The 18,097-nt window shown below is 42.7% G+C and overlaps 1 protein-coding gene across 6 annotated transcripts in view; it reads left to right on the top strand.

Moving 5' to 3' along the window:
- Positions 1–18,097, top strand: part of tcf7 (transcription factor 7) — a 265,368-nt gene that overhangs the window by 229,551 nt on the left and 17,720 nt on the right. Inside the window, exons 9-14 of one of the 6 annotated variants that reach the window (XM_038795902.1) lie at positions 372–534; positions 4,410–4,517; positions 4,668–4,730; positions 8,858–8,906; positions 12,930–13,002; positions 13,588–13,660. In XM_038795902.1, coding sequence (XP_038651830.1) covers positions 372–534; positions 4,410–4,517; positions 4,668–4,730; positions 8,858–8,906; positions 12,930–13,002; positions 13,588–13,630 — 499 coding nt within the window. In that variant the 3' untranslated portion in view covers positions 13,631–13,660. Of the gene's footprint in view, positions 1–371; positions 535–4,409; positions 4,518–4,667; positions 4,731–8,857; positions 8,907–12,929; positions 13,003–13,587; positions 13,662–18,097 lie in introns of those variants that run through there. The other 5 variants (XM_038795899.1, XM_038795903.1, XM_038795904.1 and 2 more) reach the window with 5 other exon arrangements.

Raw genomic sequence — 18,097 nt, 5'->3', positions numbered from 1 at the left:
GATTTAGTGAACAGATTGCTGATGGTTCAAATGGGTCCATTGTTCTTATCTTCTTATTCTAGAAGGTTCTCGGAATAAGTTTGACACATCAGTCATACTGAATAGGGCAGTTTTGTTGCTCAGTTAGATTTTCCACAACATCTTAGCCGATCCACGAAACTCATTTCATCTCAATGCTCAAACATGAACTGAAAGTGAGAAAGGGAAATTTCCATCCTGTCCATCGAGGATTGATTCAAACTCAGTTTCTCAGAAACGAAAGGACAATGTTTTGTTTCGTTTCATCACTCTGTGCCTATCAACAAAGAATTCTGACACTTAAGTTATTTCAATTTGTTCTTTAACCATGTACGTTTTGTTTTGTCCTTTAGGAAACCGAATCCTGAACCAAAAAGGGAAAAAGAGAGTAAAAAGCCTACTATCAAAAAACCCCTCAACGCATTTATGCTTTACATGAAAGAAATGAGGGCGAAGGTCGTAGCTGAGTGCACTCTGAAAGAGAGCGCAGCCATCAATCAAATTTTGGGTCGAAGAGTAAGTGAAAATAAATGTCACTGCCAGCCATCAATAAATTAATATCTGATCACACTTAAAGAGAATAACTCATACCTACAGGGTGTCAACAGTCCTTAGGCCCCTCAGGCAGATGCTATTCTTCATGGACAATTGGCAAATTTGTTGTGCTATGAATTCAAGGGTCATAAAGCCAATCTCAATCTCCCCAACTTTATCCCCTCAAGTCAAAGAAATATGGACATATATCTAGTAGATAATTGGGTTAGGCATCCATTACCAGATCTGGTTAGACCACTTGAAGAGCTTTTGAGCCTCAGTCTCCTCTGATATGATCATTCAGGAAGATCACTGATAATCTCTTGTATCTCTTCTCCACGACTGACCGACTACTTCTGCACCTCTCCCCCTGTTCTCTCTACCTTCCCCTCCAACAGTGTAGTGAGAAGCTATTGGACTGCTTTGGTATTGATTTTCACAGGGCGACAGTGATGATATGGGGAATCTGGTAGAAGGGAATGTGCCCAACAAGGCCGGGCACGTGGAAGCTGATACCCAGCCTGATTAACAACCTGACTGTGGGCATCTGGTGGAAGGAAGCCACAGCCGGAATCACTGTGGAAAGATTGTATGGGGAGGGGGAAGGCTTTGAACAGATATCAGAAGCAGGGGGAAGGAACTGGGCAGATTGGAGAGGGGGGAGCTGGGATTCGGGAGTGGGGAGGAGGTTATGGGTAGAATCGGAAGGGGAGACAGAGCAGAGGTTGGAGCACCTTCCCCAGATTCTGGTGATGGTCTGGAGCATGATAGCCCTGGACAAAGGATCCCCACGGTTTTTTTGTGAGGGCCAGAGGAGGACTTCTGCTCCTTCTGACCCACAAGGAAACCTAAAATAAATCTTTAACCTAACCATCTGGTCAAGGAATCCACCTGTCAACTGATTTACCTGACAAGGAAATTAAAAATACTGTTCGTTCCAGACTTCACTAAAGTTCCAAGTTGGGTCCTGGTGATGGTCCTTGTGGTTGATCTGTTTATAAAACCAGATTAATATCAGAGCAAATGGGATGGCAGCTGGATCTAAGTAGTGTGGGTGACTCTATCATATTTTAAATCCACTCCACACATCCACAAACCAGTTTCTATCAGATGGGGCAATTAAAATTGGGGCCAAGGATTGTTTCTGCTAATTCCTACAATCCCCTTTTCCATGAAGCTCACCCCCTTTTCAGGCTCCACCTGCCTTAGCCCTGAACCAGAGTCTTTCTATCGTTTCTCCCCACCATCCCTCTCCAAGACATTTTCACCATGAAGCACACCTCTTGCTCCCTTTGACTCCAATCTGACTAAACTACTGACCCTTGGACTCTCCTCCCTGACCTCCTTCCAGGGTGACATTGTGAATAGTTTTTCTCTTCTCAAATACTGTTCCCTCTATCATCGGGCCCCACCTCAAAAATATTTAATTCCTGTGTCCTAACAAACAACCACCCTATCCCTTTTCATGTCCAAAGTCCTGAATTGTCTTGTTGGTTCCTAAATCTGTGCTCATCTTTTCTGCAATTCCATATTTGAAACTTTCTAATCAGGGTTTTTTGTATTCAAATCCCTTCTGGGCTGGTTTAGCACAGTGGGATAAACAGCTGGCTTGTAACGTAGAACAAGGCCAGCAGCGTGGGTTGAATTCCCAGACCGGCCTCCCCGAACAGGCGCCAGAATGTGGCGACTAAGGGCTTTTCACAGTAACTTCATTGAAGCCTACTTGTGACAATAAGCGATTATTATTATTATTATTCATGACCTTGTCCCTCCCTACCTCTGTCGTTAGCATCCTTCCATCTACCTAGGATGATGGATATGCAACAAGTCAAATCTATTAGGGATGAGAAAGGTTCATATAGTGCACTTTTGCTGGTGGCTGAAAAGACTAATCATGAGAGACGGGTCTCCCATAAGTGCCACCATATGAAGTGGTTATCAGCTGTTATTGTTTTTAGCTTTGTTGCCTGTTGTCAAGCCGCTGTAGCCACTGATCATCTTGATGGCACATGTTGGCCCATAGGTGATGTCGCCATTTTCCTCTGTCTTCAGCTAGTATCTTCCAGGTGTGAGAATTGATGTCTAGGGCTTTCAAGTCAAGCTTGCAGCATCATTAAAACAGGGCTTTCAGTATCCCACTGTTCTTATGATTCCAGCTACCTCACCATAATGAAAAGGCATGGATTTGCATCCATTTTCCATCCTGAGGATGTGCCAAAGCAGTGATGTCACCTCTGCTATCTCTATAACCTCTTCCAAATCCACAACATCACCTTGGACTCTCATGCTTGCATCTCAACATTTCTGTACATCCCCCACCTTTGCTTTTAGGCACCTAATCCACACAAAAGTCTGGAATTCTCCCCCATTTGCAAAAAGGCCCTTTGTAAACTCCGCTTTCATTGACCATACCCTTCTTTATATCTCTTTCTCTGTTGTGGAATCCATTTTTGTCTGATTACGCTGCTGTGCATCCCCATGAGATGTTGTTTGATTAAAGTTCAAGTTGTTGCAGATTCTATCACCATCACAGCACTGCACTGATCCAAACCAAGTTCATAGATGACCTCTACTGTTTCTCAGACTGTGATGTAATATCCCCCTTTGCCCTTTCTCTGGTGTTTGATGGTGTTGACCATGATATCCTTCTTCAAAGTACCTTCTTTATTGTCCAGCTCAGTGAGGCTATCCTATAATTGTTCATATTTACCTGTTTGACCAAAATCAAATCTCTATGCTGCTCCCTGTGACATCATTTGTAGACATGAGATGAGCTTCTGCAGTTCAACAGCTCATAGTGAGGAGCAGGAACATCAACTGACAGAAACCAATGTGGCACCTCCAACTCAATCCCAATGGAGATCAACTAAATCAGCTCAGGCCTGAAATTGAAACTAGGAGCTTCCTGGTCTCTATGGCTTAATCTCACACAGAGAAATTATATTCCCAATCATTGAGGATACTCAAGCAGAAATATTGAATGCATCAAACCAATGAAGCTTTTCAATTCTGCAGTCTGATTCAAACAGATTTCTAAATGAAGGCTTCATAATTAGTTACTGTTTCTCAGGATTCAGGCGTGCTGTTTAATATTTATGGTCAGACTTCAATGGATGGAGAGCACCAAGTGTAGAGATAAAGTTAGGATACTTATTCTCTTCTGCTTTCCTACTTGAGGTCAACAGGTTGCATATAAACCAATATTAACCTTCCCCCTCTGAGACATCATGACATTGTCCCTGGAATGATTGTTGTTAATGGGGTGTTAGCATGTTATCTCTGACGCCCTTTAAGACAGCTAATTTTCCTGGAACAGAAGAAAACTACCTGAACTATGGATGCCATCTTGCTAAATCAAGGGAATAGAACGAGGGAAAGAATTCCAGTGGGCACACAATCCAAGCTATCCATGCAGATTTTCTGAAGTATCATGCAGATGCCAACATAGAACATACAGTACAGAAGGAGGCCATTCGGCCCATCGAATCTGCACCGACCCACTTAAGCCCTCACTTCCACCCTATCCCCGTAACCCAATAACCCCTCCTAACCTTTTTGGTCACTAAGGGAAATTTATCATGGCCAATCCACCTAACCTGCACATCTTTGGACTGTGGGAGGAAACTGGAGCACCCGGAGGAAACCCACGCAGACATGGGGAGAACGTGCAGACTCTGCACAGACAGTGACCCAGTGGGAAATCGAACCTGGGACCCTGGCGCTGTGAAGCCACAGTGCTATCCACTTGTGCTACCGTGCTGCCCCAATGGCACCATGGGAAACACTTTTCACATAGGACAGTGGCCAAATATTTCTAAAGTTTTCTAAAGCCGACATTGTTGTATTTTTATTTGCAGTGGCATGCCCTCTCCCGTGAAGAACAGGCAAAGTACTATGAATTGGCAAGAAAAGAACGGCAACTACACATGCAGCTTTATCCAGGCTGGTCTGCCAGGGATAACTATGTAAGTTGACTTTCAAAAAATCAATTATTGCTAATATTTAGTAGTAGAAAGCAGCTGATTGTAATCAGACTGGACAGTGGAATTTTCTGGAATATAACAGCACCATCTATATTTTCCCCAATTTTCTCCCCCTTTTCTCCTCCTCTGAAGGTGGTGACCCCACGGGTGCCGGGAGCCCTCAGTGCCTTACCAAGTGGCTATTCTTCACATGAGGCAAGTCAGCAAGTTCTGAAGGTTATTTAACCATGGAGAGGAGATCATTTCTAAGCTTGATCCTCTCTTCACCCATATACACTTTCTAACCAAGGTCAACTAACTAACAATTAGAAGTGTGAAATTGGTTAATTTTTGATCTCCTATCTTCAAGACACTGAAGCTGCTTGTAACGGCCTCGCCAGCAGGCACAGTATTCAGATTGTTGACTGGATGTAGATTCTTGGCTGGTTCTGCATTCTATAAATTCAGGGTACATTCTGTTTGACAGATTCTGTGCTCTATAGTGTTCCTACCTTGCAATGCTGTACCTTACAGGTTGTTCAAAAAGCGATCATTGTCTATGGTCAATATATCTTTATGCCATTTTTTTCCTGATAACACTAACGTGACCTACACCGCAGTTCTAGAGGTGTGAGTAGCCTCTCAACACCTTGGCCATGTAGCCAGTCTTTATGAGTGAAACTAGATAGGGAGTTTTGGCAGTGTATTTGATTGAGGAGAGCATCTCAGTCAATTCTATTTTCACCCAATGTCCACAAATGTACATTTTTCAGTCAGGTCGTTAGATAGCATTCAAGAGCAGAACCTCGGGCAAACTTTCCCCCTCCTTCATCAAGGGACATTGAACTCAAGCAAAGTACCCTTTATTGGCAGCAATGACTAGATAGTCTGGCACTTCCTGGTCCATACTTCCTCGCACTGTTGGCCCATCCTTCCAAGCACTGTACAATGCGGTGAAGTTCACTGGCTTTTTGACAACTTTTCCTGGTGTTTTGCTCGGTTTGTAAAACTTTCTAAGATGTGATAAGGATTAAAGGAGGGTGCTTAGTTCAAAGTAACAAGTCACCTTTATTGTTTAATACAACACCTCGGCAAAATATGATTAGGAGTGGCTGGATAAAGGGAAATGTTAGGTAAACCAGAAAAAGGCTTTGGGAAGAATTACAGGGATAGACAATGATCGTTATATTACATAGAAGGTATTTGACAACTCTGAGTTAAACTTTAGCATAAGAAGGGTCATTATCCGAGTAAGTCACTGTCCAGTGATCTGTAGTAGTCAGGATTAGCTGTAATTCTAATTATGTTTTCGCCATTCTCGTCATACCTGAATAAATGCGAAGCTTCGAGGAAAGTTTCAGAGTTTCTCATAGGCCAGGAGTTTCTGGCCCCGTTGTGGTGGAATCCGCCACAGGAAATTTGGTAGCCCAGCCAAAGGTCCATTGACTTTTGGTGGGAATGGATAGTCCTTATGGTGGGCGGGGTCAGAAATTCCCACCTATAATTAATGATGCCATCTGAACAATTCTATTTCTTTTCTCTGCACAACATACACACTGAAATCCTGGGATAAGCTACCAACAATTGCAAATTTTATTAAATTCATTCATCACAAAACAGAAATAATCATTTTTGAGGGTCAACTTGCACCATGAACACCAAGCATGCTGAAAACAGCACAGATCGGTGCCAAAATTCATTATTCATACTATTGTTTTTCCAATTAAGGGGAAATTTAGCATGGTCAATCCACCTAACCTGCACATCTTTGGGTTGTGGGGGTGAAACCCACGCAGACACAGGGAGAATGGGCAAACGCCACACGGACAGTGACCCAGGGCCGGGATTCGAACCGGGGTCCTCAGCGCCGTGAGGCAGCAGTGCTAACCACTGTGCCAGCGTGCCGCCCTCGCCAAAATTCATACCATAAAGAATGTCGCACAAACAGGATATTAAACTATTCTACAAACTAATATCAGTCAGATTACTACAGTAGTCATTGAAACTCACAGACTAGGAGGAAGTCAGCCAGGCTACCCACACTGTCCAGTGACCCCTTTTAGAGGGTCTCTGTGCAAGCATATATGTGTATGTGAGAATGCTTGAATTGTGCATATGGGTGCAGATATTTGGTATGGACTGGGTCGGGCTCAGGTTTCATTGCCTATTCCACATTATTGGCCTGCCAAAGCTCACTATCAAGGTTCACACAATAACTGACTACTTGAGTGAGGTAAACAAAAAGTATGAGCCAGTCATTTGACCCTTTGAGCCTGCTCCGCTATTTAATATGATCGTGGCTGATCCTCTTTCTTAATGCCATACCACAGTGCGCTCCCCATGCCCCTTGGCACCTTTAGGGCCTAGAAATCTATCCATTTCCTTCTTAAATAGATTCAGCGACTTGGCCTCCACCACCTTCTGTGCTAGAAAATCCTATTGGCTCATCACCCTCTGAGAGAAGAAGTTTTTCCTTATCTCAATCCTAAATGGCCTATCCCGTAACCCCAAACTGTGACCCCCCCATGTTCGAGACCTCCCAGCTAGACAAAACAACATCCCTGCATCCAATCTATCCAGCCCTGTCAGGATATTATATGTTTCAATGAGATCCCCTCTCATTCTTCAAAACTCCAGTGAACACAGGCCTAGTCAACTCAATCTGTCCTCAAACAAAAGGTAGGAACGAGCAATGGACAGTGAAGGATTTATTGATTTTTAACCAGAAGAGAGCAGGGGAGGGGAAATATTAGCAAGAGAAATAAAATAAAAGAGTCCAGAATAGGCGATGCCTCAATCCAGTTTCACAGGATATTCTTGAGGGGCTAATCGTAGGAGCAAAACTTATATTAATTATTTGAAAGCCAAATCGGAGAGTAAATGTTTTCATTCCCAATGATCAACACCCTATAATCCAATCGTTTAGATGTCTCCAAACAGACTTGGCTAGTGCTAGAATCCAACACACATATCTGTGGGAGTAAATAATAATCACAACATTGAGGATGAGAACTTCCTCAAAAAAGAGCAAAAAGCAGAAAGGTTTTAGTTATCTAAGCTACAGTCACTGAAAGAAAATCTTAACCTGGCTGGATTTTCCATTCAGTCAGGCAAAACCATCCTCGATGTTGTGGGGTTTGTAAGTTATCAGACTTCACTGATGGTTCCGTCCACTGGAATGTGCCACATATTTTTCATTCGGAATAGTCTGACAGCATTACGATCAAACACTTTCACTTGTTTGTTCTTTCTGAGTGCCAAACTGGCAACTAGCCCCCCCCCCCCCCCCCCCCACACACACACACACACCACTCTGATGGGAATTTGTTCGTCATCTTTGCAAAACAAAATTTAGGCTTCCAATATTTTGTTCCCAGTGTTTTCTTTGTGCAGATGCCCCTGGCATCTAGTGAGACATGAATGAGAAACTAGGTCATGTTTCCTGGTCCTGATATTGCAGAGGAAGTACAGTGGGTCCCACACTAACAAAGCACACTGTGGTGATGAAATGTTCCGCCTTCTGGGGAACCACAAAGTGCTCATGTTATAATTTCAAAGGTTAGCTCCAAATACCAAAAGGCCAAATGGTATGTAGATATTCCTCATTTGCTCAGTCAGCTTTTCATTTGAAAAAAAACATGTTTTATTTATTTTTCCTTTTTTTTTAAAAAATTCATCTCACGTTTGCGGCATCTCCTAATCGTTCGAGTTCTGTCCAGTAGAGGCAGTCCCCATGATTGTGGCTTCTCAGTTGGAAGTTAAGAAATGTACAGTACAAGAGTGATGTGGGTGATATGCCCTTTCATTGCCCCTCCCTCTCCTAAGGAGGCCTTTCACCACTCCATGCCTCCTCCAGAGCATTCCCACATTTGAGGACTTACCACATTTCAGTAGTTAACTTTCTCTGGTGTGCTGATGAATAATTACGTTTCCTTCAAAACAAAGGATTTGTTTTCTTTATTTCTTCAAATACTGACATCATTTAAAAAACATTATATTGTGACTCTTCTGTGACCGTTTAGTCCAACGGGATGGTCCCTCCTCTTGCTTAATATACCCAAAGCAGGTAAAGTGGCCAAGACATTACTGAGTCCATCATGTTCCATTCCAGGGAGGATTGCATGGGATAAAAAAAGATGGGGGTTGGGTAGAATCCAGGTCAGGAGAGCTTAAATTTTCCTTCTGGATCTGGAGGAATACTCCTACAAAGTGGGAATCGCGCCATCAGTAAAAACGTGCAATTTTTAAAGAATGGACAAGATTCTAGAAATGCTTAATATCTGAGAACAGCTGTCACTCAGAATGTAGATAGATTTGAAAACCTTGTAAATTATTTATTGTAGGGTAAAAAGAAAAGGAGGAAACGAGAAAAGCAGCAAGACTCTGATCCAGGTACTGCGATTTTTCACCTCATGATGTGTCCTTGCTGTTCACATATGATTGTGTGTCTCATTCAATTGCAGTGTGAAACCATGTGCATCTGTGAGCAAATCACTCTCTGCAATGTTAACAAGCCAGTGTATTTGTGATATTTTTTAAGCTCTGTCAACCATTTTACTAATGGTCACTACCTTCATTATAATAGCAACCAGGAGAATTTCATACCAACGTGCGTACTAATGTTTCGCACAATTACACCCCAGTAGACGGGACATCAACTTGTAGTAACATGAAGCAGAAAGTTAGGAGTGTGCAACAAGGCTGTTCAACACAGTAAGGAGAGGAAGCATTATCTAGCATCATTAATCACCAAATAGAATATTTGCAGACATTGCGAGCCTTTACATATGTGACAGCCTTGAAATAAACTCTGAAGTGTTTGGCTGCTATATAAAATAGTTTTTGCCATGGTTTACACAGCAAGCTTTTTCAAAGTTTTTAATTTGTTGTGATCACTCTAGCGAGGGCTGAACTATAAGCCAGATGGGCTGCAGGAGAATAAACTTGTGGCTGCTTGGGCGCAGCAGCGAGAGGGGGAATTGATTGTCACTACATGGAGCATCGTCAGCTGAAGTGCTGATTTATTATGCAATTTACATTAGGTCACCCAATGTTTCTGAAGAGGGCAAAGAGGTAGTTTGTGTCTGGGTGTAAAATTTCACCTGGGCAGAGTACAGGAAAAGAAAACTGGATGAACAGGATTGCAAGTCTGTAGCAGAGCCCACCCGACTTTCAAATAATGGAAGGGGATTAAGCTGGACTCAATTACAGCTGTGCGATCTTCCATGCTTGAGTTTCCTTTTTACATTCCACCTAGGCACCAAAATTAAAGCCCAACCCCCCACCCCACTTGCCCCATAAAAAATATTTGGTTAACCTTTCTTGTTATTTGAAGAGGCAAAAAAAGCCACAGGGGCGGTGTGCCACCTTTGTCATGATAAAGCATTTCAACATGGTTTACGCCTTTGGGTGGTGCATCTTTGAACGATAGTAAAAGGGCTTATCGAGTGCTTTCTATGAAGTGAGTGCTCACTTGCCTTGTACTTTGCCACAGAATTATGCAGTATTGTATTATGTACCCTAGGGGACTAAATTTGACTGTCTTCTGTACTTCCCTGTCTTAGAATACTCCAGGTTTATTTGGTATATGTAACTTGAGATGATGCCAATTGTAATGCTGAAAACAGTTTTATTTGGTGGTGGGGGTGGGGCATGGTGGCGAGAAGCTTCTTAGAAGTTATAAGGCCGAGCTTGTTCAGGAATTCTGTGGGATTTTTCTTCCAGAATAGTTAAAGGTATTTTAATGTCTTCTGAAGCAAAACTTTTCAGATAGAAAGGTTAAATTGAAAAAGAGACTCTGCCTTTAAAATGAAGAAAACCAGGGCACTGACATGTACCACAGCGCGAACCCCTGCACTCATGCACACACAGTGACATGGGACAGGCAGTTGCACATTACCAGAGAGAGACACACACAAACAAACAGGCAGAAATACAGATGCAAGCTTCCACTTCCACACCAAAACAGAGGCATGGCAGGAGGATTTTAATTCATTGATCCGGCAAGGGTAGGGGAAACAGCGGTGGGGGGGGGGGGGTTGCGGGGGGTAGTAGGGTGCTCAAACCGCCAAGTTGTAGATTCCTTGCAAGCTTGTGTGTGATATCCCTGACAGGTTGCCCCACCTGGATTTCAGCCATTTTGACAGGTATGGCTCCCAGTCAAGTAGGAAATACCGGAAAAGAAGCTTCTGGGCCAGGGAAATCCAAAACCAGACCTGGGATGGTGGTGGGGGTCTGTCAAGGCCTCATGAGACTAGGGAGGGTGGTCGGATGATGCATTGGAGGTCGGATACGTTAGTGGGGCTGGGATCAGAAGGGTGGATCGCAAGGGGTTGATTTGATGAGGTGGATATGCGGGAAGGTACCTACCTCCTGGATCCAATACTTCTTCCCACCCTGTAGCTGTTGAAATTTTCGAGGCTCAAGAAATGCGGCCGACCAGAGTTGCTATTAAAATTGTATATAAAAATAAGGCAAACAGCCTTATATGAGGTAATATTGAAATTGACAATTTGCCTCCTGGGAGTGAGTTTCAGAATTGTAATTCAGATTTTTAATACTTTCACCTCCTGCCCAACACAAATAGGGCAGTTTTTTGGGGTTAAAATACTCCCCCATAGATAAATGAACAACGGCATGCACAGGTATAGGAACATGGAAAGAGAAATACAGGCACGCACACTAAATGGCAGAAATAGGTACAAATATAGGCAAATACCAACAGTCCGAGAGAAAAGTCAATCCTAATTTTAAGAGTGGCTGCAAAGAAAAGTCATAATGAAAAAAACATTCATTTTTTAAAAAGCAAGTTTCACTCATACATTTAATTCAGCCTTTTAAGATTATGTTACCCAATTCTCCAAAACCATTGATCAAACTTTGAGGGCCAGGATTTAATGAATATCGAAAATGACACTTAAAAAAGAATTAAGGTTGTGTTCAGCTTCTTTGGTATTTGTGGTTTGGCTCCCATTGCTGTTCTATTATTTTATTTTTAGTCTCACAGACATTTCCATTTATAAAATTAGGCTGCATGTGCAAGTTTTCCGATCAGAATGAGTTGCATGTGCAAGCTGTTCTTTCCTTCCAAGATGTTTTAAGATATTAAATACCCTAAGTGGGCGCGTGACCTGAAATACATTTCTAGCATTGCAACCAGCTAAAGATCTGGGCTAAGGGGCATAGCTTAAAAGCTAGGGGTCTCCCGTTTAAAATGGAGATGAGAAATTTCTTCTCCCAGAGGGTCATTAATCTTTGGGATTCTCCTTCCCAGAGAGCAGTGGAAGCTGGGTCGCTGGAAATATTTGCGGCTGAGTTAAACAGGTTTTTGATCTACAAGGGATTTGACGGTTATGCGGGAGGGGGGCCAGGAACAAAAGTGGAGTTAAGGCCTCAATCAGATCAGCCATGATCGTATTAACCTGATGTGCTGAATGACAAAACAGAACCTCGCTGGTGTCAGAAATGACAGTGCAGCATTGATATGGCCAGTAAACATATCAATCCACATTTTGAAAAATGTTTCCCCTTTTCTTTCCGACAGGATCACATTTTGCAAGAAATAAAACTCAATTTAGCTAGCATCAGTTCCCCCCCCGCACACAATTTTGCCCTTCTCTCAAATGAGTTACCCATGAGCATTACAATGCCAAAGAAACTGATAGTAGCAGTTCCTTATGTTAACCCAGATGATGTGTTTCATCAAGCTATCGAATCACAGGGCGAGATGGGAATACCTTAGTTGAGCCTGACCGCACCTTACCTAATGTCGGCACATTAGTTATTATCTAATGAACCCAGACAGTGCACCCGGGTGTATTTCTTGCATTCCCTATCCTATAGGCCAATTGGAGCACCACTCTTACTGCTCCAGTTGGGATCAGCTAAGTCAGCACAGACCAGCAATCAAACCTGAGATATTTCTGGTTTGTCTGCGTTATTATCCACCACGCATTTCCTCATTGATCCATCAGGATACTCATCTATTTGGGCAGTTTCTTGTGGGAGTAGGGAGGGCGGCAAAGTTTGCAGCATTTAGTGATGTACTTCATTCAGGCGACACTTTGCTTTATCTGAATACTGTAGCATCCTCTCTTTGCAAAGATATGGAAGTTTTTTGCTTCGCTCTTCTTTAATATTGAACTTCATAACACCTTTTGTATTTGTTTGATTTAACACCTTTACATGTGGTAAAAGACACACACACTTTGCTTATAAGTAAATGTTTGGCTTACTAAAACAACCTTCAAATTGACTCTTTGGAGCGTCAAATAATATCCGTTCAATGATTGTATCAGTTGCTCTAACAGCTATTGCTTTTCTTTGCTTTTTAAAATTTTCTTTCATGCCTTCTTTGCCCATCCTTGCCACACGTTTTGCTTTTTTTTTTGTTTCTTTTCTTTTTTTTTTGTTCAGATCCAAGCTCTCCTAAGAAATGCCGGGCACGCTTTGGCCTTGACCAACGGACAGACTGGTGCGGCCCTTGCAGGTGTGTATTTTGTTGCCTAACAGTCTGCGTTAGCCAATCTTGTTGCCTGGTGCCTCTACTTCCAGCCTTGCAAGACCTTCAGATATTGCACAGTACTATCAATCTGTGTGCAGATATTTCAAATAGGCAGTATTACCTTGGCCGATGTTGGCTTAGGTTGGGGATTATGTTCAGCACACATATCTTATAACTTTACTGCATCACGTCAACTCATTTTAAGCAAATTGTGTTCAAAAGAAAAGAGCTAAGAACCACAGTATCACAGAACTCTGCCACCATCTTGATTTTGTGGCCGCCATATTGGATGTTATTTCAATTTGCCTCTCGTACAGTGTTGTGTTTGGAACCTTCGTTAAGGCAGAGTCTCTTGTTCAAAAGGTATGATAGTTTGGATGTACAGTCTGAAAAAACCTGCAATATGTGGATAAAATGCAATCTCTTTAAAGCCCAAATTCTCTTTCCTGGTTGTATATTCTGTGTGGAGCTGCTGTTGCTTCTCTGGCTGACCTGGATTGCATACTAACTCCATTTTCTTTTACAAATTGTGTTCCTCTATTGTTGTTTTTGTTTACTTCACACTAACAGATTCAAACACCGCAATGATGTGTCGCCCATTGTTCGAGCTTGATCTGCAATAGATGCGGTGCCTCCCCTGCAGGTACCCTTAATTACTCTATCTTTAACCGGCTTGACATTTCTCTTTAATAATTTTTGGACAAAACCTTTCTTACCTGTTCTGTCAAAGCTTCATCGAAGGAGGTTGCCTTCTGGAGAAAGCATTTGGCACGTTTATTTTGTTTAGGTGGGGGAGGGGGGGGGGAGTGACAAAAGTTAGAAGAGTTACACGTACATTTCCATCACGGTGACTTTGTGCTCAAATGTTATTGTGATGTTGATAACTAATTATGTCACAGCACCAGTTCTTGCAAACAAGCGGGCAAAAAAAGATTTGCCAAAGACTTTTTCACCATGATGACCTTCCTTTCATGTCATTGTAGACAGTTTCACCATGGAGTCACACTGCATTGGTCAGGAGCAGTGTGAAGATTGTATGGAAAACAGGCCCTTGTAAATACATAAACACATCTGTAGGGATAGAATGAAAGGTATAACAAAGTAAGAAATCTATGCAGCTTCAGATAATGCTTTTGATAAGGTCCCACAAAAGAGGTTAGTAAACAAATTTGGAGTGAATGGGGTTGGGGGTAATACGTTGCCCTGGATTGAGAATTGGTTAATAGCCAGAAAACAGAGAGTAGGAATAAACATGTCATTCTCAGGTTGTCAGGCTGTGACTATTGGGGTACTGCAAATATCAGTAAGTGGGCCCCAGCTATTCCCAATCTGTATCAATGGTTTGGATGTGGGGACTGACTAGTTACCCGATTACACAAAACTAGTGAGGAATGGCAATTGTGAGGAGAAAGCAAAGACGCTTCAAGGAGATTTAGACAGACTAAGAAAGTGGGCAAGAAGGTGGCAGATGGAATATATTATGGAAAAAGTGAAGTTATCCACAGGGGCTGTTTAGCACAACGCTAAATTGCTGGCTTTTAAAGCAGACCAAGCAGGCCAGCAGCACGGTTCGATTCCTGTAACAGCCTCCCCGAACAGGTGCCGGAATGTGGCGACTAGGGGCTTTTCACAGTAACTTCATTTGAAGCCTACTCGTGACAATAAGCGATTTTCATTTCATTTTCATTTCATTTCATTTCATAGTAGGAAAAACATAAATACAAACTATTTTTTAAATGGTGAGAGACTGGCAAATTTTACATAGATTTTTACATAGAATTTACAGTGCAGAAGGAGGCCATTCAGCCCATCGAGTCTGCACTGGTTCTTGGAAAGAGCACCCCACCCAAGGTCAACACCTCCACCCTATCCCCATAACCCAGTACCCCACCCAACAGTAAGGGCAATTTTGGACACTAAGGGCAATTTATCATGGCCAATCCACCTAACCTGCACATCATTGGACTGTGGGAGGAAACCGGAGCACCAGGAGGAAACCCACGCACACACGGGGAGGATGTGCAGACTCCGCACAGACAGTGACCCAAGCCGGAATCGAACCTGGGACCCTGGAGCTGTGAAGCGATTGTGCTATCCACAATGCTACCGTGCTGCCCCAATTTTTTTTTAAATTTTATTATTTTTTTTAACCTTTACTGCAAGAGGATTTGAGTACATGAGTAAAGATGTGTTGCTGCAATTGTATAGGATCTTGGTGAGAGGATGTGTTTGCCATAGAGGGAGTGCAATGAAGGTTCACCAGGCAGATCCCTGGGATGGTGTTAAGTTCGAGGAAGTGACCACACAGGAGCTTAAGGAAACAAAAGGTTTTAATGAACGAAGAACAAAACTCTCTCTACACCACTCCCCGAAGGGACTCCAGTGTCCAGTCCCCATCTAGTCCACACAGGCCGGGGTTTTTATGTCCACGTTTGCTCCCCGCTGTTAAGGGGGCAGAGAGGGGTAGTTCATACTGCATGAGAGTCACGGGGAGCCTAATGGGCTCAGTCCCATGGCCCTCATGTAGGTTATGACAGATGGTGAGATTATCCTATCAAAAGAGATTGAGGAAATTGGGCCTCTATTTTCTAGAGTTTAGAAGAATGAGAGGTGATCCCACTGAAACATACAAAATGCTTACAGGATTCAACAGGGTAGATGCAGGAAAGAAATTTCCTCTGGACGGAGATCTGAAACCTGCAGACAGTCTCAGAATAAGGGGCAGATGATTTCGGACTAAGATGAAGATGATAAATCTTTGGAATTCCCTATCCCAAAGAGTTGTGAAGGCTCAGACGTTGAGTGTGTTCAAGACAATGACTGATAGATATCGAGATAGTAAAAGCATCAAGGGATGTGGGGATAGTTTGGGAAAATGGAATTGAGATTGAAGGTCAGCCATGATCTGTTGGAAGGACAGAGCAGGCTCAAGGGGCCAAATGGCTTACTCCTGCTCCTATTTCCTGTGTTCAGTAGAGTCAGAACAGAAATTGTATTTGATGTGATGCTGCTCATGGACTCACTTTTCTCATCCACAATATCAGTTTGGACCATGTTGTCCCTTTTAAGTGCAGGAGAGAGTTTTTGTTAAAGTAGGTGATGTTATTGTAATATTTGTGATATGACAGCCATGAACGTATTAAAAATATTTCTACAGTTGTGGGACTGCATAGGTTTTTGTGGATGATTCGATGTAAGCTTTTTATATATAATTGTAAGTTGGGAGAATATCAGTGCTGATGTTTGACATGGTCATTGCGTTATATCAGCTGAAATGAGCGGCCAAACTTTTTGTTTGTGTCCGGAGGTGCGTTTTGATGCACAAACAGCCGCGGTTTGGGTTTTTTTGAGGAAATCCAATTTTCCTTCGCATTTCCTACTCCTCACTATTTTTGTGTTAAGTTTTTTATGGGTCGGGAATGTCCAGTCTGTAAAATGCACACACAACCCATGTTGAGGTCGTGTTCTCCATTCTGAATGTGAGATGAAAATGGATTTTCCTCCCGCACTCCATTTTCATTTGGTGGTGCAGGGCTTTGCCCATTAAAAACATGGCAGGTTTTTGAGACTTTGTGAGGAAAGTGGAAAGCCTGCTGAGGAGTTGAGAACATTCTGAAAGGTAAGTGTAAAGGGTTTTGACACCTTCAAATGTCACTATTGTACACTAGATTGTAATGTAGATGTGCTTTAATGCAGTGATTCATCAAAGAGATCAATCCTGCAAATATAAGGTGGCCCTTAATTGACCAGCACAAAGTGATTATTCACATGCATTGCAGTATTTTTCCAATGGAGAAAGCAACACGTAGTATTGTTTTTAAAATTACTAACAATGTCATCTGCTGTCATGTTTTTATGCTCCGATTTGATTGTACTTACAAATGTGACTTTTTTTTGAAAACCAACTTCTGAAAGTAGAAGACAGGTCTGCACCTGAGCTCCTCCCCCCCCCCCCCCCCCCCCCCCCCACTCCCCCATTAATTGACAGACATACTGCTATAAAATAGAAATGGACATCTGCTCTGTCTCTTGATTTAGAAGCTTTCGTTATGACAGTTATTCTATTATGAATGCTTGGTGATTTGGGCCAGGGTTTAGAGTGTATCATGGAATTCACCTGACCCACAATTTTTAATAGATTGTGGCATGGGGAGCACATGGCCCACTCTACGGGTGTGGTACAGCAGAAATGGAAAAGTATTTTTTAAAAGCAAAACAATGTTTATTCTGTGAACTCAAGTTAACCTTTTTAAACAGTGAACATCTTAGCAACCATCAATTCAAATACAACCTCCAAAGAATACAACACTAAGTAATGCTTACACTGTTCTTTTAACGTCCAGAAGAATTACAAACAACATAACCTTTAACAGAAGCACATCAGCTTAAAGTTACTACTGAGAACATTTATAATTCTGAATTCACCAAATGATCAAGAGATAGTATTTTCATGGCAGAGAGAACAGCTATCCACAATGCTACCGTGCTGCCCCTGATTATCCTCTCGATAATCTTGACAATAATCCCTCAACATTGTCTTTAATGTCTGATGCCACCTTCCTAACGCTCCCTGCGATTCTGGATGGTACGCAGTTGATTTAAATTGTTTTGTTCCTAAGCTATCCATAACTTCTTTGAATAACCTTGAGGTAACATTTTATCCTTGATCCGATTGTATGTCTGTGGGTAGTCCATATCTAGTAAAGAATTCAAGTAACTCCTCCACAATCTTTTTAGCTGTAATATTACGTACTGGAATGGCCTCTGGAAACCTAGTAGACACATCCATTATAGCCAAAAGACATTGGGGGCGATTCTCCACCCCCCATGACGGGTCGGAGAATAGCGGGAGGGCCTTCCCGACATTTTTCCCAACCTCCCGCTATCCCCCCCCCCCCCCCCCCCCCCCCCCCCCCCCACGGCCGCCCCGCGACACGAATCGCTGCTCGCCGTTTTTTACGGGCCAAGTTCCCAGGCCTTTACGCCCGTTTTTACGGCAGCAAACACACCTGCTTGCTGCCGTCGTAAAAACGGCCGCAACATGCCCGTTCTGGGCATCCAGGGCCCCGATTGGCACGGC

This window comes from Scyliorhinus canicula, chromosome 4 (assembly GCF_902713615.1).
Source record: "Scyliorhinus canicula chromosome 4, sScyCan1.1, whole genome shotgun sequence".
Taxonomy (NCBI): domain Eukaryota; kingdom Metazoa; phylum Chordata; class Chondrichthyes; order Carcharhiniformes; family Scyliorhinidae; genus Scyliorhinus; species Scyliorhinus canicula.
The sequence above is the reverse complement of the archived record's forward strand: the minus strand, read 5'-3'. Positions and strand labels throughout refer to the sequence as shown.